The 23307-nt window shown below is 41.2% G+C and overlaps 1 protein-coding gene across 2 annotated transcripts; it reads right to left on the bottom strand.

Annotated features, from left to right (window-relative positions):
• Positions 1-1121: 1121 nt before the first annotated feature.
• On the bottom strand, positions 1122-20916 carry ubash3ba (ubiquitin associated and SH3 domain containing Ba). Of its 2 annotated transcripts, XM_040032850.1 has the most exons (15): positions 20322-20916; positions 19961-20135; positions 7383-7436; positions 6947-7133; positions 5358-5556; positions 4486-4655; positions 4162-4370; positions 3928-4072; positions 3622-3742; positions 3402-3524; positions 3161-3253; positions 2709-2853; positions 2509-2615; positions 2129-2238; positions 1122-2020 (listed from the first exon to the last, which is right to left on the bottom strand). In XM_040032850.1, exons 2-15 carry the CDS (start codon positions 20086-20088, stop codon positions 1883-1885), a joined length of 1929 nt encoding a protein of 642 aa, XP_039888784.1. In that variant the 5' UTR covers positions 20089-20135; positions 20322-20916; the 3' UTR covers positions 1122-1882. The 2 variants fall into 2 exon arrangements, with proteins under 2 accessions (XP_039888784.1, XP_039888783.1); XM_040032849.1 differs by having other exon boundaries at positions 19961-20911.
• Between the last annotated feature and the right edge of the window lie 2391 nt (positions 20917-23307).

Below are 23307 nucleotides of genomic sequence, written 5' to 3'. Positions count from 1 at the left end.
TGGTCTAAGTATCTGCAAAAAACTAGTTCCTTTTCGTTTATGACTTGCACAAGTGTTTTTAATCAGAGATGTATGCCACTGGGTTTAAAAAAAAAAAATAGGGTGGCACAGGGGGCTCCAGGAAATCCAGATATTTAATCAGAAATAAAGTTATCATAGAAAAGAATTATTTTCAGATTCATGCGCAGGGGTTCTGCACAAGACTTTAAATATAACTCTGCGGTGGACAGTTGTTTTGAAGTGGAAAAAAGCATTCAGACTTTTTACTTTAGTAAAAATTACAACCTTACTTGGTAGCCTAACAGTACTCAGTTTGTATAATCAAACATTAAAATACCTGAAGTACATATATAGTACAGGTATTACCTCAAATAGTACCTGTACTAATTATGTAGAATGGCAATGTTCAGACTCATACATATTATTATTATTATTATTATACATATTGTCATAATTATACATTCATGTGTATGTCTCTTTAATAATTTTAATTACTTATATGTTGCTGAATAGCTTGCTCTAATAAAATGCAATTTATCTGCAACACAAGAAAAACCTAAAGCCTTCAAATAAATGGTGTTGAGTACATTGTATCCAAAATATAGTGGTGCAAAAGCACCACACATACATAACATAAAATACAAATACATTAAACCTGTGCTCAGAGATTTAATATCAAAGTGTAAAATGAGTTTGATGTCCCTGTATTCATTACTGTTTTAAAAACAAATCCGATGTTGCAACTGGTACAGAATAAACCCTAAAGCAACTAAACTTATTTGATATGCATTTGTGCAGACAGTTTACAGTAAGGGGATATTGGCAGCCCTGCTCTACTGCACTGCAGTGTCCACTTATGCTCGTTTTCTTGCTGCACGAGAAGAGGGAGTAAGGTCTTTACAGAAGACATGGAGGGCTGATATATGCTGGCCTTCGTAGCTCCACAACCTTGTTTTATTAATTTTTAGAGTATCGGTGGATTTTCAGATTCATGCAGCAAATAACTGGTATCTTATGTAATCCAGAAAAAGTAAAATTCATCACGTTGTCGAAAAAGTACTGTCGTTGTCAGAGAAAGCAAGCAGAAGGTTCAGTCGATAAAAAACAACAACACAGCAACATTCTGTATATTATCATATAAATTTTCTTGGTCATATTGACTTGGTTGTCTCCAGACAAATCCCATAGGCCATGGCTTACAGCAAGATTAAATGAGTCATGTGGGCATGTAAATGTCAACACAGAAGAAAATGATATGACATTTTACAGGAATCAAACCTATAACAAGCTACCCACCTGAGCACCAAAAAACGATGAAGATCAGTTCTGCCCTGTCTGATTGTCAACATTTCCTTTGTGCTTTTTGTGTTTGTTTTTTTTCACCAGAGGGTCACAGCTACAAGTTAAATAGTTATTTTTGACCCACGGCAATATAGTTTTTCTGATACACAAGTCTTTCTCAACTAATTCTGGTCACAGTGTGTGAGAAGGCAGCAGAACACAAAGTCGTCACCCACTCCCCTCTCTGCCAAAGAGGGGCCCGCAGACACAGTGAGGCACCCTCTCGTGACATAAAACCTGATTCATCGGCAACCATCAACAAATCAAACAGCCATCTACATTCCTCGCAGCACCTCTACATTTTGGGTTAACAAGTATATCGCTGAGGATAATGCAGCAAAGTCCCGCCCAAACTGTAACACATTTTTCTGTAATCTCCACACAAACTGTACATTCCCGTTCCTGAGCAGTGTGTTTGAATACATTTGCCTTCATTTATGCGCTTCTTTTTTGTTTTTTCTTTTTTTTTTGCATGATGTCTTTTGATGGAAGCCACTTTTTGTTCAGCAGTTCAAGATAAGAGAGCCAAAGAGCATATCCTTCAATCTTGCATTAGCATTTCCCTCCAGTTGAAACTGTGATTGGGCCCATGTGTCAGAGGCAGAATCGGTGGGTCGACCAGCTGCCACACCCCAGTCTCTCCCATTTCTTCACAACTGCAGAATCCCAAGTAAGGAATCTGTACAAAAGAAGACACAGATGTGCATGTTGTCCAAAAAAAGCATTGGGAAAGGGAGAAGTTACAAAGGAAATCAAAGAAGCGCTGAAACTGAAACGCTACACTGACCTTTCGGACAACTTGGACAAAGTCCTTGGAGTTTTGGGGGTTGAGGCCTTGTATCTGGCGAGTGCAGGCCTCCAGGGAGGAAGCATGGGCCACAAACAGGACCGTGTTTCCTGTGTGAAAGAGGTAGAGAACATAGAGTCACATTCCTCAGATACCATAAGCTTTCTGTCCCAAACTAAGCCATTGATGATGTTTAGTTTCTTGGATACGCGTGTTTTACGAGCTAAAAAGTCTAGCTAAGAAGTTTAAAAGTACAACACTGAAAACTACAGTTTTATCTACATAAAGTGGCTGTTTTAACCTGTGAATGTTGGCAACATTTAATGCTTACTAAGCAATTACTTAAAAATCCTGGATACATGTTAATTATTATACTTTACCCAAGTTTTTGCACTCAGTCAGGATCTCTCGGGTCACCTGGAAGCTCCTGCTGATGTAGGTGTCATAGGACTCTGAAACTGTCAATTTACTTATGGGAATATGAGGTCTAGGAGAAAAACGAAATAGATACTAGGGGTGAAGTAGATTGTAGGATCAGAGAAAACAGCACAACCTCCATAGTGTTAGTGTTGCTGTGTACCTATATGTTGTGTCCACACTCAGGTTAGCAGCAGCCAGCTCAGCTGGAGGGATCCAGGAAGGTAAACATGTACCTGAAACCCACTTGGTCCATTCAAACAATCCTGGCTCCACACGGATTTTTGTCTTTCCGTCCTGCTGGAGACCTGGCAGAGAGTTGAACTGAGATTTACTCTTTTTGGAGTAAAATGTAAAGGAAATGTATAAATATGTGCAAACAAGGTAACCTTTAAAAAGGATTTGCCTTTTTAAAGCAGACATATTGATGTGTCTAAATAAATACTACGAAGGTCCCGTTACACTTTATAAAATGGACCTAGAAAAGCCTCACTGTGATAAGACCTGAACTAAAGATTTATGACTCAAAGCTAACATTGAAAATATCACACAGTAGAAAGAAGCTGAGTAGGTGCTGGTGTCAGTACACTGACGCCTGTGAAGATGAGGTCCTACCTTGAAGAATGTGCTGAGTAGTCTGAATGCATCGAAGAGAAGGAGAGCAGTAAACAAAGTCTATTGTTGTATGGCTTTCTAACAGGGCTTCCCCTGAGATAGGACAAAATACAGTGTGATTCCACAGGCAAGAATGTCATGCAGTATGGGAAATAAAAAATTTCAGCCTTAAAAAGCTCAATTCTTCAGAATCTCAGATAGCTTTACACTGGTAAATGATATAAAAGTAAAATATACCAACCAACAAGACGGGCCTGTGTGGCGCCAAAGACAGTAATTGGGCAATCCTTATCAAAGTCCCGGTGCCCACCACTTCGAGCTGGGAGACTGGTTGGCATGTTGAGATTAGAGCGAATGTATCTGCCTGCACAACACAAATAAAATATAACAAATCAAGTTAAACGTATTTAATGCCATACTGATGTGTAAAAAACATGGTCATCCCCCTATTAAACCCTTACCTTTGGAGTCAAAGCACTGAGTGACCCAGTGTTTGCCAAACACCACATCCATCCTCTCTCCATGGCGACACACAAACAGCCTCATCCTGGACAGGGACGGCTGACTAGCTGGTCTTGACACCTACGATTAGAATTGTTTGAAACTGTGAGTCATTAAAGACAACATGCACTAATCTGGAGCCTCTGCTAGGAGCCCACGCAGTAATTATTGTCATTAACAAACTCTTTACTGGGATTGTTACAGGACAACAGTGAGGTTTGTGGTGTTTTTTTGTTTTTGTTTTTTTACTTTAACATGGGCTGTACCTGCATAGGAAGACAGAGGCCTGGAAGGCTGGGAGGATCCACAAGACTGTCAAGTAAACTGTCATTTTGCTGTCCATCAAAAAATAGCCCACCAACAGTGCTGCTAGAGTTCGATGGAGAGGCACAGTTAAGAAAGGAGAAAGACCTAGAGAATGAAACAAAAAACAAAACACAAATGATTTAAATTGTTAATAGTTTTAAAAAGGGCACAGCAACCCTTTTCCCCTTCCTTACCCATGGACGACCCATGTATCAGACTCATCGGCACGGTTGACGTAGTTCTCAGGCAGGAGGCCGGACAGCCCCGTACTCAGCGAACTGCCATACACCCAGCCTTCGCTAGCGGTGCTCTGCTCCATCGGAGACATGAAAATAAAGTCTCCTTGCAACAGCTCCAGCTCGTCATCGTTCTGAGGCATGTACGGGTACATGACTTGCAGTGTCTGCGGGGGGCCAGATGATTAAGAGCCATTAAGACGGCAGCAATTTCAAGTGCCAGAGCTACAACTGAGGAGCGGAAACATGCTTGTTAAGAGATGGCACTAAATGAGAGTGTACCTCGTGATTAGCAAACCGAATATCCCTGGAGAAGAGCACGGCCAGCCAGTCACACCCTGCAGACACGTCAACACTTTTGGCTAGCTTCTCCAAAGCCGGAAGGCTACTGGCTTGAAAGTGGTAAGCCAACGTGACATGAAGCTGTTTCTTATGGGGCTCAACATGAACATCTGGATTAAGGATAAAAAAGAACAGCATATACACACCAGTCATCCACAATAATAAAAGCACTGGCAGGTAAAGTAATTAACACTACAGATCGTGTCACAGTGGTATATTTTTATGGGAAAACCTGGATCCTGGCCTTCAGCATCTTTCCAAAGCCTACAAGTACCCCCAATTCAGCCCAACCATATTAAGCCTAACTCTAATATGTGCCTTATCCATGCAAAAGTTAAGGGTTTCTTGGGATGCACCAGTTGAAAATATAGAAAATACTAGTACCACTTCTGACCTTTAACCTTGACGATAGCATACAGCCTATCTTTCATGTTACTATTAGCTAGCCTGGCTCTGTACCATGATACAGTTCCATGGTTGTAGTTTTTCGTCAATGGCTACATGATGGACTCTCTTAACCAGGCAAAGGAACTTCCAGGATATGGTATCAACTAGCGAACCAAGCCCCAAATAATAATACATTAAGCAGTTCTGCCCAAATAATTCTAATACACGGGATAAGCAAGAGAGAATTGTATTGATCCTTTCATAAAACTCTTAGTCAGAAAGCAATTAGGCATGCAAATGTCTGTCTACTCCTTTGAACTAAATCATTGCTGCAGAGAGCCTGGGAGCATTAGTATCCAACACTGCGTCTGCAAGACAGCGTTCATGTATAACCTCTTAACCAAAGGGAAAAAGAGGACTTGAACCTGCTTTTGATGCGGCTTCAGTGGCAAAGTCAGCAGCAAAACTCTTCAGAACTTCTGCCATCTGTTCCTCCACGAAGAGACCGATGAAGGTTGAGGAGACGTAGAGCTCCAGGGGGAGGGGCATAGGTATGCGACCTTTCCACTTGGCCATGGTGGTCTGGAGAGCATCGGACAGAGCCTCCACCTTCGCATCAGTACACTGAGTGTAAAGGAGATAACAACACAGGAAACTCAGTGATATACTGAACACTCTGTCATTGCTAGTGATATGTATAGATGTATACATGCACATGGGCAAATATAGAGTTTAGTGCAAACATTGGTTTAGATCCTTTTTCATTACACAGGACTATCAATAGAAAACTTTGGCAACTAGAAGAACAAAGAAGGCCTGTCACAGATGTCGTTCCCTGATCTCTCAGATCAACAGTGATAACTCCTGTATTTAAAAAACCTGCTTCAGATTCCAATATTATCAGTCATTTTTGTTCTATATCAATTTACTCTTTTAGTCCTTGTGAAAATAGCTGTTTCTCAAGTTTATGCTCGCTTGTCTGGCAATAACCTTTGTGAACAATTACAGTCTGGCAGCTGACTCCGGTCTATCAACCATCCCCATCCACTTTGATCTGTGTGCAGCATTTGACTATATATCCATAACATCCTTCTAGACAGACTAGCCTGTATTGGAATCGCAGACGCGCCCTTAAACTAGTTTAAATCCCATCTCTTGGCTCTCGGTCACACTCATGTAAAATCCCACCCATTTCCAGTTATTGCCAGTGCTCCCCAGGGATCTGTTCTGGGTCCTTTTCTATTCATTACTTATTTATTTCCACTGAATATATTTTCTGTAAGTTTAATCAACTTTTTAATATAAGCTTCTACTGTTATCCTGATGACATCCAGCTCTACCTGTCTACCAAACCTAACACCACTCTCCCACTTGTGACACCTCCAGGAAATCTGCTTTGCTTGCAACTCTGACTTTCTCCTAACTGGCCCCAAAGGTCTTCTTCTCACAGTCCCTTTGACTACCATGATGTTTACAGTAGAGTTTTCAGTTGCTCAGCTCCGCACCTTGACATCTGTGACACTCACCACTTTCAAATCCTGTCTCACAATGCACGTCTATGCATGCAAGACTTTGAACTGGGAGAAATTGGGCTGAAATTCTACACATAGACGTAATGCTTTAACAAAGAGGAACTTGGGTCATAAGTTAGCTAACAACTGAGGGACAGATTTTAAATTTGAAGACCACAACGAGGTTACGGGAGGTTAACCAATGCAGCAAACTCAAATCTAACATGTTGGATTTGCAAGCACTTCTTTCAGTTCTAAACTGTTCACTGCGTTCTCTGCAGCAAGCTTCACACGGAAATGTGACAGCATATATTAAATGTTTACTGTACATGTGCAGAAACTGAAAACAACTTCCTCTGGGTGAGCACACATAATTTAAATACACACACCACACCCACACACACACACACACACACACACACACACCCACACACACACACACACACACACACACACACACACACACACACACACACACACACACACAGGAAGTTGAGACTGACCATGAAGAACTGGCAGAGGGTAATGTGGGGAAAGATGTTGTGTGCCTTGTTCTTGCCACAAGACAGGCGGGACTGCTTCCAGAAGTGCGTGAGCTGCTGGAGCAGTGGCCCACTTGGTCGCAGATATAACACATACTCTCTGGGTAGAGGGTCATCCAGGAAGGGGTCATCGACATGGGAAAAGAGCCTGGAGTGACCAAGATCACGTCAAGTGGAAAGAGGGAGAAAAAAAAAGCTGTGATAATGGAAGATAAAAAGGAAGGAGCAGCTAATGTCCAGCAGAGGGCAGCGATGGTTGTAAATGCAATCTGACGTGTCAATAAAATGTTACATTAGGTCAGTATATTTTTGCCCTGTCAAGAATATCCATTTGATTTCCTGTTAAGCAATAACAACAGGGAGCGTAAATATGAGTGTGCACATGTGTTGCTCTCACCAGTCACAAGCCGCCTGGACGTTTTTCCCTCCTGTCGAAACCAGAGCTTTTAGGCTGCAAAACAGGAAGAGAAAGCAAGAGGGGGAGATCAAAGCACAGCCACACAAATCAATACTTTCTCTTCCGGACTGTATTTATTAGGAAGAGACTGCTGCGTCTCCGTGTGACTGTGAACAAAGAACAAACATCCAGAGAGACCAGTAAAAAGACAGCAAGCACACAATGATTCTTTCATTATTCATACCAGAGGTTCATGAAACACTCTGACTTGAAGCAGCTAGCTTCTTTGCTAAGAACTAAGAATGCATTAGGACAGTCTGGTTCTATCATCAGTTAGGTGTGGCCACCTACAGGGAGATGCATCTCCCTGTGTTAGTGTTAACTGAGGTTGAACTTGAAGCCGAGCACACTCGAGTACGGTAACAACACATTCAAATCACTCGTCTCATTGCTTAAAAATGTAGGCCAACAAAACCCCTGTGTCACGATACCAAGATCTGCTATAAATGACAGATAAAATAACGCCTTTGGTTCTAAAATGATATAAAATGAACGGTTCCTACCACAAGATTTATCTGTGTCATTTTATACTCTAATTTCTTTCTTTTTTTCCTGAAACAGAGAGCTGATTGAATGATTACTCTCGAGTGTTCAAAATCTAATTAGCATCTTTTTATAAAAGCTCTGTTATCGCAGGCTGCCTCTGAAGGGATTTGCTGATTCAAGGAGGTTTCTTCAGCTCTTAGAGGACTAACACAGATTATATCTGCAAGAGACGGTAATTTAGAAGGTTCAGAGCACACACGCACTGCAAATCTTTGGTGCACTGTAGCACAAACTTTGCTGTTTTGTCGAATATATCTTATGCTTGGTATTACAGCCTGTAAGAGCTGGATTCCTGATAAACGAGTAAAGAAAGGAAGTAGACAGTTTCATTTTTAAACAACAGGGAATTCATGTTAAGTAACTGCACGTTTCTTTGTAGCATTTAAGCTTTAAAGCTCAGCTACAAGCCACCCAACTCCATCTCCTTTGAGCTTTGTAGGGTGCTTGAAAATAAAGCAGAACTCTGAGTCTGTTTAGCTCTCATTCATTGCAACAGATAACCCTAAAAGCAAAACCTTCAAAATAATGTCACATTTTTCTAAATGATATCTCTATTCTCACATAAGAGAGCTTTGCTTGTTGGTACTCTTAATGGCAGATCTAATGAGCCATAAAATGAACAAGGGGTCGTATTCTGCATCATTGTATGGTCACCATTTGTCTGAATTTATAGCGTGATGCGGACAGAGGTCATTGTGCCGCCCTGATGTTCGAACTCAATGAGCTATTTTTAAATTTGTCCCAGTGAGAGGGTCCTAGATACGGCGAAATCCCCCAACCCTGGGGCAGCGCGCACTGAAAGAGCACAGCGTGCACGCTGAGAGCGTCAAGCCTTACAGGATCCTAACAGATGGCTCACACAGATCTACATAAAGACTTGAGTTATATATCAGCTACAGTGAGAGTCAAAAAATTTGGTTAGTCTATGGTTAATCTATTATTTATGCTATTTCAGCACTACACCACCACTGTAAGGAGGAGGTTTTAAGAAAGAGAGTCAGTTGTCCTTTTCAAAAGATTCCACCTGGTTCTGTGTGGAGGAGGAAAAGAAGGGGATTTTCTCTCAGAAGGCATGATGGGATTACATGCAGATGTGACTGAGACGTCACAAAATCCAATCCAGGCTGGAACATTGGATTCTTGCTTCTTATCTCCTTGGTATTTTATGAGAGTGAACCCTTGCGATATTAAATAATAGTAATGCTCTTAGTGCGGAGTCACAGAGCAAACTGATGCAATGGCACTTGAATTTAATCTTCCTTTTTTTTAAAAAGCTTTTCAAAGGAGAAGAACCCCCGATCCATGTATAAACAATAACACACCATCAAGCAGGATGGTGTTGCCGTTTTTTATTCATCTGTGTGGCACAGATTTTTAAAAAGGGCAATGTTTTAAACAAAAGATTTTTTTGTATGTGTGTATTTTGAAAATGTAACGCACAAGATTGGAGTTTAAGCTTAAGCTTTTCGTGGATCAGTCCACGTGAAAAGGACATCGTTACCGACTCTGGCAACACTTCAAAGTAAAAACATCGATGCTGACACGTTTGATCAAATCATACGTTTCAGCTAACAGCCGATTCAGAAATATGTCTGTCTGAAACTTGTCGATTTTTCCTCCTTTATTAAATCCATAAATAAAATTCTTGAGATTTCCGAATGTCTTTTGTGAGAGTGTCCTCGACTGAAGTAGGTAACAGTAACCGAGCAGGTTTTTTCATGCCTGGAGAAACAGAGGAGCCTCTTCCTGTGAGGAAGCCGTGCTAAATACCACCAGGCTTGCTTCGTTGCAGCATGTTTCACTGTGGTTTGTGCTGTGTTTTTTTTTTTTTTGCTACCATTTTTCTTCATGATTGTGCTTGATGGCTCACTTTGGAATCGTTATACAGGTGGCCAGAGTATTCACACTCAAACCTCTAGTGTCACTCCTCTGGTGGAACTTGTTAAAACTTGTAAGTGTAATGTTCTCACGATGAGCTCTTCCATGCATAGTTCCCTTAGAAAAGAATATCTTTATATTAAGATACTGATTAAGCAAGAAATCACATGCATGTGATGTATTCCTTCGCCAGAAGTTTAATAAAGAAGGTAATCTTTCCACAATTTTTAACGCTCATATTGGAATATTATAATCAACTGCTCCACATTTTGAAAATGAAATATCCTTATACTAAATTATAAATGTAGCAATACTTTTTTCAAAACCCCACTTTCAAATTCGGTGCCTTCTTTATTAAACTTTCCCACATTTCTAATAGTTTTGGAAAAAGAAATGAGCTGATTTAAGTATGCGTTGTTCTTGGTATTTCTTGCAATCATTTCCAAGCTGTGGTGAGGCCGTTTTCAGAAATATCTTTAACTTTTTTTAAAGCCTTACTTTCATGGTCTGATTTTGACTGACATGCGGGACCACAAGGAAGTCGTAGTACACCAACAGACATGCTTAAAGGTGTCATGTATACTTTCGCCACCGCAAATTCCTACAGGCCTGCTTGCATTTCATAATCTAACCTCAGACGAGTGCCTACTTTACAGAGTGGTTATGACTGATAACAAGAACTAGGCGTCGCACAACCCATGTAGATCATATCAGTGTAGATATTTGGATGCAGTCTTGGTAAAAAGAGAGTACATTTCGAAGGTTTTCTAATAAGGACAAACACCTCATACTGGTTGTCAAGCACAGTGGTGGAGGTGTGATGATTTCGGCTTGTTTTTCAGTAAAAGGACCTTAGCACCTGGCAGCTGTTGAGTCAGCCATGAAGTCGTCTGTATGGCAAAATGTTACAGAGTCAGCTGAACTAAAGCGACGCTGGAAAGAAGAGTGGGTCAAACATCCTCCACAACAATGTGAGAGACTGAGACAGTCATACAGTTATCCGGTCGTTAAGTGATGACATGATGAATCCTACTTCCCGGCCTAAAATAGTTGTGTCGCTAGCGGTCACGTAGCACATCATTATATACCAGCTAGCCAAACTTCAGTAACCCTACAAACGTCACTGCTGTTTAGTTTTCTGTCTTCATTTATGTTGGAAGTGATAACAGAGCTGTGCGTTTTAATTTGTTTCCAAAACCCGGTAGTCAGGACATGCTATATTGTATTTAGATAGAAGCTAGCGAGCTAACTCCCTGCTAACTTCTAACTCCGTTGAATGTCATAAATTCCGTTTTCATGGATGCCTGGATGTTAAACTCACCTGGTAGAGCAGAACGCTGATCATTTTATTAAAGATGAAAGACTTTAGACAGTTTTTCAACTCTCAGTAATGCCATAGTGATCGTTTGATATATGGACCTGCAGCGGAGTTTAGGCCCAGACACGGCTAGTGACGTCAGACTTAACGACTGGATTGGTGCTAAAGGCGAATCTATAAGTTAAATAAATAATATAATGGTTACATTTAACTAATTTTAAGACCAAGTGAGGACAAGATGTAGAGTCTTGACAGACAGAATATTGTCTATTTTTTTCATTAAAAATAAATATATGCACCTTAACCACTTTAGAGTAGAATGATAAATAAAGACAACACTGCCATAAGTACAGAAAACAAAATAGTTGAACCAGTTATTCCAGCCTTCACTTACTAAAAATGTTAAATGCCAAAAAAGGCAAAGACTTTTTGACTATAGCAGTCGATGCGTTTTCTTTTACCATGAATTAATTCCATGTTTCAAATGGTTTTTCTATGTCGTTCCAGTATATATATTTGTTAGTGAACGCACTCTGGATTAGTAATAGTTTCCGTCACGCGGAAGTATAAGAGAAAGTGACTATTATTGAATGGAGCTTTAACTTAATTTGCACATGCACCACGGCTGCACGCAATACAGAAAACAGCTTTTCATGGCAGCCACACATGGCAACTGTGTTTAGTTCCTGTTTCCACATTTAAGCCCACTTCAGATAAAGTGTTGTGTTGCGTGTTAAAACAGCAGTGTTTCTGGTTTTTCACATGTGTAAACATACAGCGGACTGTTTATTACAGCTGAACTGGATATTTTTCCATGCAGGTTAGCTACATAAATTTCCAAAGAAGTAGCAAACCACAAATGAAGAACAGAAGTTAAAAAAAGAAGCATATCAACACATCTTAGGACACACACAAATGTGTTAAATGCTCCCAGGGGCCCCTCCTGACTTCACTCAATAGGCAAATGAACATTTCCTGTTTACAAGCCACACAGTTTTTGCCACTTATTACAGCCACAGGGCTGAGAGGACTGATGCTGCTAAAACCAGACTGCAGCCTGAGGAAAGCCCCCATCAGGAGAGGAAAGGGGCTCCCCTTCGGCCAATCTAGCAGACTATGCAAATGGGTGGTAAGCCCAAGCCAGACATGAGGCCGGAACAGCTGATTCATCATTATAGTTCACGATACATTGCCTACAAGTATCCTTATACACAACAAGGCTGATGCGTTCATGCCAACAAAGCAATAATGCTCACCGACTTAACATTTCCATTATGTAGGTTTATTGTATATGTTGAAAGAGATGCTTTATGGCATTTTGTTTCCTTAGAGTTAGTGACACTAAGCCAGCTATCTGTGGTAGGATTATAAAAAGGTCCTTGCAAAATTTTCTATCAAGAGATCCATCTCTGACCCTGAAAAGTTTGAAAATCCCACTATTAAACTAGCCACATCTTTGAGGTCAATTTGCTTTGCACAAAAAGTGGAAGCAGCGCAAAGTTGTAAGCACACTAATGTTTAGACATTTGCCTGCTAACACCTCTACAGCTAATTTGTTTTATCTTGTCTGTTTAATCTACTAGTAGATGCCCGTGCATCAGTGTTGTTTGGCCTGTTTGTTCTGTTGAAATGGCTTGAAATGAAAACAATATGATGCTTTTATAAGGTGCTGTAGGTGCATAACCGCAACAAATAGATATTTTAAGCCATTGCTAGGCAGTTGTTAGGCAACATGATGACATTATAACATGACATAAAGATATATTGGTAGCTAACTGGTTCTCAACATAATATATTGTGTAGAAGCCAGGTTATATATGATAAATGATATTTCAAGTTTTAATGACACTTTCTTTAGTTTTACGGCATCTCAGCTTGTGAGTGTTTGTAGTGTTTGTGTTTGCAAACTAGAGGTGACCGCAGCAATCTGCTAGGAACCGCTAGTGTGAATGTATCTGACCATACAATCAGAAACAGACTTCATGAGGGTGGCCCGAGGGCTCAGCGTCCTCTAGCGGGCCCTGTCCTCACTGCCCAGCACCGTGGAGTCCAACTGGCGTTTGTCATGAAATGCCAGGATTGGCAGGTCCACTTGCACCCTGTGCTTTTCAAAGATGAGAGCAGGTTCACCCTGAGCACATGTACAGGATCTGGAAAAGCCATGTAGAAAATTATACTGCCTCTAACATCACATGACTGGTTTGGTGGTGGGTCACAGACCTCTACAGGCTAGGCAACGGCACCGTGGCAGCCATTAGGTTTTGAATTGCAGCAAATACATTTCAGCAAAATAATAATAATAATAATAATAGATTGCATTTATACAGCACTTTTCGAGACGCTCAAAGCGCTTTACAATTCCACTATTCATTCACTCTCACATTCACACACTGGTGGAGGCAAGCTACAGTTGTAGCCACAGCTGCCCTGGGGCAGACTGACAGAAGTGAGGCTGCCATATCGCGCCATCGGCCCCTCTGGCCAACACCAGTAGGCGGCAGGTGAAGGGTCTTGCCCAAGGACACAACGACCAAGACAGAGAGAGCTGGTGATTGAACCGGTTACAAGATGAGCTTCCCAACCCCCTGAACCACGGTCGCCCCTAACCCGCCTAACCTCACTTTTTTTTCAGGGCGTCTTTGAATTCAGGCCTCTCTAAGTTGATCATTTTCATTTCCATCAAACGTGTTCCTAAAACATTACGTAGTTCATATCAGTATAGATATCCAGCATGATCACTTTCCCACTGAGATCTGATGATTTTTTTGAGCAGTTTATTAAAATACCAATTCTGATTTTCCTAAATCTTGCACCTTACAAATACTCTCAATATTTAAGTAATTAAAAAGACAAACACAAAAACTAAAAATACTGAAAACTAAACAAAAACTAGCTTTTTCAAATAATAAAAACTGAAGTGCAATAAGGAAACTAAGTGAAACTAAACTGAATTAAAACAAAAACTCAATACTGAAAAAAATTAAGAAATAAATTTAGAGAATACATAACTATATATACTTTGATCTCTTGGTGTTGTACATTCAGAGCTTTCTTTAGAGCTATCAAAGCAACATTTCAGTATCACCCCTCTAACAAAGCAAGCAGTGTACGGCCCGTGACATGGGCCTCTACTCTTCATTATTTCCACACAATCGACACATCAAATCCACAAGATCCGACGGAGAAAGTCAGAGATTGACACCAGTTAATGAACTGTGAGCCGTTTGTGTTACTAAAGTTAATGTTTAGTCGCTCGCTGTGTTCGCCGAGCTTTGCCGTTTGAGCAATTGATCAGAAATGCTTCTAAAATAACTAAAACAAAATGTGCTGTTTTAGCATGCTATTTTTAGTGCCCCGTGACGTCAGTGAAATGAGTGCACAGGGCAAATGTTTCACTAAGAATATGTGAGGCTCGGTGCCAAAATTGTGACGCATAGCACAGCATTCATCAAAAGTCCGCGGATGTGTCATGCAAAGCAAAGCAAAACAGCAAATGTTCAAGAGTTGCAGTTGGCACGCACATGGATGCTTTCTGAAAACTAAAATCAGGATCTTTATTCTAGTTTGGGGGTTTTTTTGGGGTTAAATTACACCTGAAAATTTTGTTTCCAGGTCTCAAAGGTCAGATTAAAATTGGCCTGTCGACAGGTTAACAAATAAAAGCTTAATCTAAATAGAGTTTTTAACTGCTTACATTTCCTAAAGTTTTGCATTTGTCTACTGAGAAAAAAAGTACAGCAACTCAAGAGGTATAAAAGGCTTTTACAATGCAGAAGAGACGTGCGAATCCCCTGCGTCAGCCACCCTTCAACCCTCAAACGAGCACACTCTAAAGGTCACAAGCCACTTCCGGAAATGGGCGACTTCCTCTTGGCCGTCTGCAATGCAAGCTCAGAGTTTGTTACTGCAAGCAGGCACTAACACGTCTGATGTTCTCATGAGCTACACTGAGTGACTGCTGTAAGATTTCCTCAGTTAAACTTAAACGGTTCCTCATTGATGCCTTTGGTGCGTGTTACACGGGAGTAAAGTTAATGCATGTAGCTGCTATGGTTGAGGCGGGAGTTATGAAACCGATGCAGGCAAGAGAACATTGTCCCACACCGACTTCCTCTTAAACAAACAAAAGCCTTTACAGACAGAAAGAACAGAAACAAAGACAGAAACGACAAATTTACCACATATTATGCTATCTGAGCATAGATACGTTAGGGCGCAGCAACCGCAGTGCCATCGCCCTCTTCACTTTAGACACACTGTCAGAAACCAACAGACATGGCAGTGCCTGAAGATAATTGCACGTGTTAAGGAATACAAAACAGAGGCTTTTGGTCAGCATTTGTCAGGGTTTATACTGGAGCTCAGAAGGGCTGCATTCTATTTCACAATCAACACCAGATTTAGGCCAAATAAACAAATGAAGGGCACATTTATGGCATTTATTATGCTAAACTGCCAGATATTAGACAGACCCAGCCTTTCAAAAGCAGCAATTTTCTTAGAACTTGTGTTTAGTTATGATGTTATATTTTCTAATACGCCACTTATTAAAACCTGATCACCTGATTACCCCATAACATATATTTTTATTTCAGATTTTGGATTCTGTGTGACAATCCTGGATGCACGAGAGTTTATGTGACTTTTGGGATGAAGCACAGACCTTCTGACTGAGAAGTGGTCATGCTGCATAATGCATTACAAAAGCCTTCACCTCTTCTAGTTTGTCTACATCCTGTTAGCATGAAAGTAAAAGTGAGCAAAAGGGTGTCTAAATATTTTATTTACTCTTTTAATTCCCCGCTTTGCTCTTTGTTCCTGCGGTTCTTGTTCTGGTGCATTGTGGTCATCAGCTTCACGCTTCAGTTGCTCCAAACTGCCACAATAAACACTGAGGTAAGGCATTTTAACGAATTAGTATGCTGGCTCATATCCTAATTTGTTTCTATTTCAGTCACATTTTTTTTTCTTACAGCTGCTTCAAGGCAGGTCTGTGCTTCATGCATGGCTGACATGAAGAAGCCGCAGACACGCTGTCTGTTTCTCGTAGTTTCTCTTAACATAGTTCATCATTTGTTTAAATCAAGAGCTTAATTCCTCTCTTGACTTTTCTCACGAGCTGTAAAACTGCGCCTAAATCTGCCATCGGCACAGGTACCTACAGTCAGCCGATACCATAGTTATGTCAAATTTAGCCTCAGGTAATACACTGCTCTGACGTTACACACTTATTGATAATTGGAGGTCAGAGAAAAGTCAGGATCCAAGTCAGGACGGAGGAAGGAAGACAGAGCAACTGCCTTACTGATAAAGTATAGCAGGCCGGAGAATACTGGGGATATAAACTCATGGCAAAAGTTAATATTTAACTACGGTGGCAGTAATGCAAGCAAATGCTTTATCAAGGAATTTCACAGAACATATTGTTTACAAAATATCTGTCATTATACAGACCATATCTGGAAGTGGCCAGAAGCTTGGATATAACATCACAACAAAAGATCACCAAAAGTCCAGAAGATGGCTCGGTGTAGCTTCAAAAAATGTCTGGAGTCTGTGGACCTCACCAAAGATTCTTTCTTTGTCATGCTTTGCAGGCCTTTGCTGCAGCTGTGTGTAGCTGTTCTTTATTTGTACTTCTGCCTTCATTTTTGCATTCAGTATGTGGAATGCATGCTCGACTGGCCAAGTCAGTCAAGTGATCGGCTTGGCCATTTTCGGCTCAGTAATGGCCTTTCTGTTCTTGAGGCTGATGAGTGTTTTGCGCCTTGAAATCTCTACGTTTTTCTCTCTTGAAGTCTTCTCTTTGCAGAGGGATTAGATAATGATGAGCCTACATAATGGAGAGTTTCAGCACTTTTCTTTACCATAGAAAAGATGCTGTGATCATACACCAGTTGTCTTCAGTAGAGGTCCAGCCCCTTTACATTGCTCACTATGGCATAGATTTTATTTAAAATAAAATTATATTTGCCATTTTTATTTTCTAGAAAAGAAAAACTACCCATAGTCATATAACTCTAGATTAATATTATAATATTAATCTAAAGCTAAAATACCAAATATTTGGTCAAGTATCCAAATAAAAGGAGCTTAACTCTATATCATGTCCTCGGTCTTTTATTATGGCAAGTCTGTGTTGTAAGGCTCAGTTTTCAAACCGTCTTCCAACCATCTGACACCATTATCGCAGAGAAAGAGAGACCACTGTCCGTCCATGTCCTATCTGATTACACAAGCCAGTTCCTGGATGACTCAGCAGACCCCTCGCTGCCCAATTAAAACAGAAAGCCCAATTCTCCGTGTTCGTGTATGCGTGTGTGTACATGATTCATGCTCCCTACTCCTTGAAAAAAAAAAAAAAGAACTCTAGCACAATGAAGCTGCTGTTCGCTCGAGCCATGACTGATAACTGATTTTCCTATTAGTACCTCTCCCTCTCACAATACCAACTGGGAGAGAAGCTGACAACAAAACCTAATAAGCAGATGTTTATTTTTGATATTTTACAGCAACGTGTCTGGCGTGGTCGTCAGAGTAGATTCTGACCGTTTGAAACACATCTGCAGAACACAGATAACTTTTAAGTGAATCGAACTACAGCCCCCAAATGTCTTAATCGTGGATTTCTCCGTTTCTGACACGAGTATTTCATTTAGAGAGGGTTACTGCAAAGCTGTCTGTGGTACAGAGACAACACTGGGACGTATTGCATTATTGCTTGATAAAGCAGACGTGACAAGCGTGTCCGAAAGCAGTTGCCTGTTTACACATCGATCAGATACAGAGCGACATTATCGCCTCATCTTTTACGTCTTTAATGTTCCACTTAGAGAAAAAAACAAATAGCTTTGTGTGCAGTTATTTCAAGACCAGAAAATGGTTAGTAAAACCTGTGCATATTTGATTCCCTAAAAATAAAATGGGATAAAGAACCGCAAGCAGTCACACATGTAATTAGGCTCCAAAAATATAAAAATGTCATGTTATATTTTGGTATCACTAGTCATATAAGTAAAAAAGGAGCCTCACACTTCATGAGGCTTTCTAGGGGGAGTGTGCACAAAACACCTTTTATGTTTGTTTTCTAATATCATAAATAGGCCAGAGAGGCCAGACAGCCTTGAAGGCAGTGGCTCCTAATAATCCTGCTCCATTATGAATGTAATAGCCTCAATCAAATCAAAGTGTATCAGTCTGTCATCAATAATAGAAGCGAGCCCTGGCAAACAGGTTGCTCTGTCTGCATCGGTTCTTTGTGCAGAACGAGTGAGAGCTTCAGCCTGGAGCGATCAAAGCCGGGATGACCTCAGCCAGTTTTGCAGACGATAAAAAGGCTTAATTTTGGAGACGCTGCATCTTAAACAAAAGCGAAAGACTGTTCAACACTTTCGGCCTACTTGCAAAACTCTGCCAACTGTCACTGCTAAATTCTGACTCCTTGTTCTAAATGATCAGACAGTTTTCTATCTGTACGATCCAGACGGCAAAACAAGCATCAGAGCTCGATGTTAATCGCGGCGCTCTCAGGTAATTCACTTTTGTCTGCTGTGGCAGTAATTTCAGCTTTCTTTTGATACCTGGGGAGAGGCTGAACATACAGAAAGGCTTTTGTGTGAGAAGATGAGGCTGCTGAAATATATGTAATGTGGGAGTCAACGGCAGAGCGAGCAATGAGAGACACTATGATTGCAGATTATGTGATTATGTGGAGTTTGCGCAGCGAGAGGAGGCTGAGATGTAAAAACCGAGCTCTGTGCAGAACTTAAAATTTGACACCTCTTCAGTATGTCGGGTTACACAAACCACATCATGTTTGATAAAACGCTCCTTTGCCCACAGGCTCGAGTGAAATAAAAGGCTCAGCGACAGAAATGTTCATAACTTTACTCACTAACAAAGCTGCGCATCCATTTTTTAAACTTCTCTTCTTTCCTGGTTTCAATAAACGCATCCTTCTGTTGATTAACCCTCTTTTTTTTTTTTATAAGAAAATGTGTTATTTATATGATTTTTTTTTTTTGAGGGGGGGGGGGCGGGGGTGCAATAGTAGTAAGCAGACCACACATTGTCATTTTCCAGTATAATTACATAATCCACAGACTACAATCACAAGCCAGTACTGCTTGTTTCCTGGCAACTTCTTTGCTCAGGGATGAATGAAAAGAAGTATTGAGAGGCACATCCAGGAGAGGCCCAGGGGGTCAGCTTCTCATTGAAAAAAAAAACAAAAGCAAAAAAAAAAAAAAGACTGCCTCGGACAGCACTAAACATCTCCTGCCATTTTTTTATTACCCTAGCAGTGGGAAGAAGACCAAACAACACACGGACAGGTGCGTGCACAGCAGCACTGAGGTACTTGGGTTTGCTGGGGAGGCAACACTTGAGCTTAAGTCATTGTTGCTGTCTTTTTTAGCTGAAATTGAGTAGCTTGCGTTCATATTGTTGGACTAAATACTTTCTGCAGCACCGCAGAAAGAAAAGAAAAAAAGTAACGCATGGCACAATAGATAAGCCGAAATCCTACTGTGTAAAGCTGCTGTAGCATTTTTCTTTACGGGAGTCATCTAAGAAGATCCCACGGGCGATAGTATGTATCAACAAACACGCACAGCTGAGCAGACTCGCTGCCTCTCCTTCCAGCTGCGGAGATGCTGCTGATCAGCTGCTGATGTTGACGCCGAAAGGCAGATAAAGGAAAACTTTGACAGGCTGCTGATGGTCAGCTCTACAGTGTTTAATGGTGTGAGCAGTGTGTGAAGCTGCGTATACTCACGCCCTGGTCTTGGGGAAGCCCATGGACAGCAGTACGTCCAGAGTGGACCCATGTTTGATGGTGTTCGGCCGGTTCTGGCGCTGTCTCCGCGGGGTCACTTTGGCATACAGTTCCTCTTTAGCTGCCATAACTCACTGCTCCATCGGTACGTCAGGTCCACCCCTCCTCCGATGTACTGTCATTTGTTGGAAGTAATAGATGTGTATAGATATAGATAGACCGATGGGTGTAGAGAGTAAACCAGAAGAAGAAAGGAAGAGGCGAGCTATTTAAAGCAGGCTGCCCCGGCTGAAGAGGAAGCGCGTAGAAATCACGAAACAGTGCGGGGAAGCGAGCATGGTGAGACTTGGTCTAAACGCACTTAGCTTGTCAAGCTGCCTCCTGACGGACTAGCACATGAACTCAACAGCAGGGGGCTCAGCCATGGAAAGTCACTTCTGCGCTGTCAGCCGTGCCCCCGATCCACATTCGCCGAGCGCGGAGGCGAAAGTGTCTGACTCCCGCTCGCTGTTCGCATCCGGTGCGCTCGAGTGAGAAAGTCAGCCTTTCCACGCCGAAACGATGTCTTATTTATGAATGAATCCCGGAGCGAGGGGAAGGCTCAGCCTGTAAACGGTCGCAGGTCTGACTGCGCGGCCCCTCTCTCTCAGTTAAAGGGGCATACGCTTGTTTGTGAGAGGACAGGAAAGCTGTTATAAACGGAACCAGGGTGAAACTAAAAGTAAAGCCCACTCCTCTGCTTACATACGTGTGCGATGAAAGTAATGAGATTACTTGAGAAAGGGCGATGTAAAGAGCCGAGGTACGGCTGGATGGTGGAAAAAGTTGGTCACACTTCCTGTCTGCGAAAGTCGGTGTCGACACTACTCCGCATGCGCAGTGCACGGCAAAGGGGATCCGAGCACCATCAGTTGCCACAGTAACCCGCTCAATTTGCCCTACATTACTACGTGAAATATAGGTACTTCTAACTCTTACGGATCGCGGTGATGTGTGAATTCCTCCTGCAGTTAAGTGAATGATTTTTGTCATTTTAAAATGTATCTGTGTAGACAATAGCACAACTTTTTTTAATGGCAGCTTTATTTTCTTTCATATTGACAGCTGTAGCGTTTCAGCTTGTGTGTGAGGTACACTTTTAAAGGAGAAAATAGAGCAAAGAACTGCAATAAAAATAGATAATCATGATAATAAGTAGTACCCCATCGTGTTTGAAACGAAGCATTAATTTTTAAACTCATCTGCATGACTATGATTATATATTTGTGCACGTGTGGCCATGTATTGAAAATGAAGGGCGACATGTCTCATACAGCTCAATGGACAAAAATGTTTACTTCTTATTCAGTCCACTGCCCATCGTGTCCATCACGCATACTTAGCATTAGGTATATTTTTCCATACATCCCAATAGTCATAAATTGAAACAACAGTTAAAACTTCAGAATTATAACAAAAATGTTTTACGATGACCTGGATTCCTCGCTCCATACTCAAAGCTGACGGGCAGCATTTGCTTTGGATTGTTGCTTGGTGGATGGACGCTACTCAAAAACCAAAAGGAACACTTTTTAATCAAAGTGTTGGATTAAATTAGTTAAACCTACTGTATGTGGTCAGGGAAATAACAGAGAGGTTTCTTAGTTAGTCCTATGTCCTCTAGGTGGCCCTGTGCTCACTGCTGAGCCCCTTGGAGCCTGATTGGCATTTGCCATAGAATACCAGAAATTGAAAGTACAACGTTTTTGCCTTGTGCTTTTCACACATGGGAAGAGGTGACAGACATGAAAGGGTCTGGACAAGCTGTGGAAAATGCTATGCTGCCTGCACCATCGCTCAGCACGACCGGTTTTGTGGTAGGTCAGTGATGGTCTTGAGAGGCATGTCCATGGATGGAAGCAAAGGCCGCTACAGATTAGGCAACGGCACCCTGATTACCAGTAAGTATCGGGTTGAAATCTGTGGACCCACTGTAAGACCCTACGTTGGTTCAGTTGTTCCTGGGTTCCTGGGTTCCTCCTGAGTCCACAACAATGCTGGGCCTTATGTGGTGAGTATGCAGGCAGTTGCTGGAGGATGAAAGAATTAATACATTGACAGGTCCCATGTTCACCTGATCTAAATCCAGCTGAACTCCTCTGGGACATTACGTTTCTGTCTATCTAATGCCACCAGGTTGCACCTTAGACTGTCCAGTCTAACTCCTGAGTACAATTTAAGTTGCTACAGTGAAATTTTAGTAAAATGTACTTTTAATTTTAAGAGTATCTTTGAATTCAGCCCTCTGTAGGTTGATCCTTTCGTTCCTAACACATTACCCAATCTATATTAAAATAGAAATCCAGCATGATTTTCCCCCACACATATGATATAAAGTGTTCCTTTATTTATTTTTTGAGAAGGGTATAATGAACTTTCCCCAGTTTCAAAAATAAAAGTGCTGTTCCACTGTCATTTTAGTCTATACATGGCAGACAAAAAAAATCTAACATGCGGCAATAGGCTTATAAGGAATTGATGTACATGTGCTTTAACTTTATTGGATCAGCATGTATTTGCAAGTACAACTAATTTTTATAAAAAAAAAAAAAAGAGCAGTATTTATAGGGTCAGTGAGGGTTGGTTAGTCAAACAGTCAGTCTGTAGATGACACAAAAGCTAAATATTACCCTTCCGAGACAAATGTAGACCTATTTTAAAAGAGTTTATTATAAATAAGCACACAGAAAAATTATACACTTATACAAAAAGGACAAAACAACATCCACTTAAATATCGAATGCCATCAATATATACTCGGATCTCATAACACCACTATCTAAATGTTAGCGTCCAGAGGTATACAGCATTTCATTAAGATATGTTGTGTGAAAATTGAATGTGTCAGAAGCAAGTAGATCCAAGGGATTGACTTCATACAACCTTCTCCATGAATCCTATTCACAAAGTAAACTTTTACCCCTTTTCCACTAACAGGAAACCGGTTCAGTACTGGCTGTACACCTAATCTTGAAGCCTTCAGAGCATTCTAGCCAAAAATAAACTGGTTGGGACCTGACAGTCGGTCCCTTGTTGGAATAAAATGGATGTTAAGTTTTTCCAGTGTGAATCATGGTGAAATTGGTGGGTGTGCTAGCTTACTGCTAATACTGCTTCACGGTTGCGCACTCTCAGCATTAAGTCTCACCCTTCCTAAACAGGCTCTATGCCAAATAAGTGGAAGCCTTTTTACTAAGCAGGAAAGGCGCGCACGCGCGCACACACACGCGCACACACACACGCGCACACACACACACACACACGGAATGTAGCAGTTCATGACTTTAGTTGCCAAAGGCGCACAGACG

Source organism: Simochromis diagramma, unplaced genomic scaffold, assembly GCF_900408965.1.
Source record: "Simochromis diagramma unplaced genomic scaffold, fSimDia1.1 OVJJ01000216.1, whole genome shotgun sequence".
In the NCBI taxonomy this organism is placed as follows: domain Eukaryota; kingdom Metazoa; phylum Chordata; class Actinopteri; order Cichliformes; family Cichlidae; genus Simochromis; species Simochromis diagramma.
Note: the sequence above shows the minus strand (reverse complement) of the source record. Positions and strands in the feature narration are given on the sequence as shown.

Excerpts from the sequence above, each read along its gene's own strand:
- ubash3ba (XM_040032850.1), bottom strand. The coding sequence starts at position 20,088 with ATGGCAGCTAAAGAGGAACTGTATGCCAAAGTGACCCCGCGGAGACAG. Across the intron at positions 7,437-19,960 it reads GGCTTCCCCAAGACCAGGGC|CCTAAAAGCTCTGGTTTCGA; the intron begins GTGAGTATACGC and ends CCTGTTTTGCAG. Across the intron at positions 4,371-4,485 it reads TTCGGTTTGCTAATCACGAG|ACACTGCAAGTCATGTACCC; the intron begins GTACACTCTCAT and ends GGCCCCCCGCAG.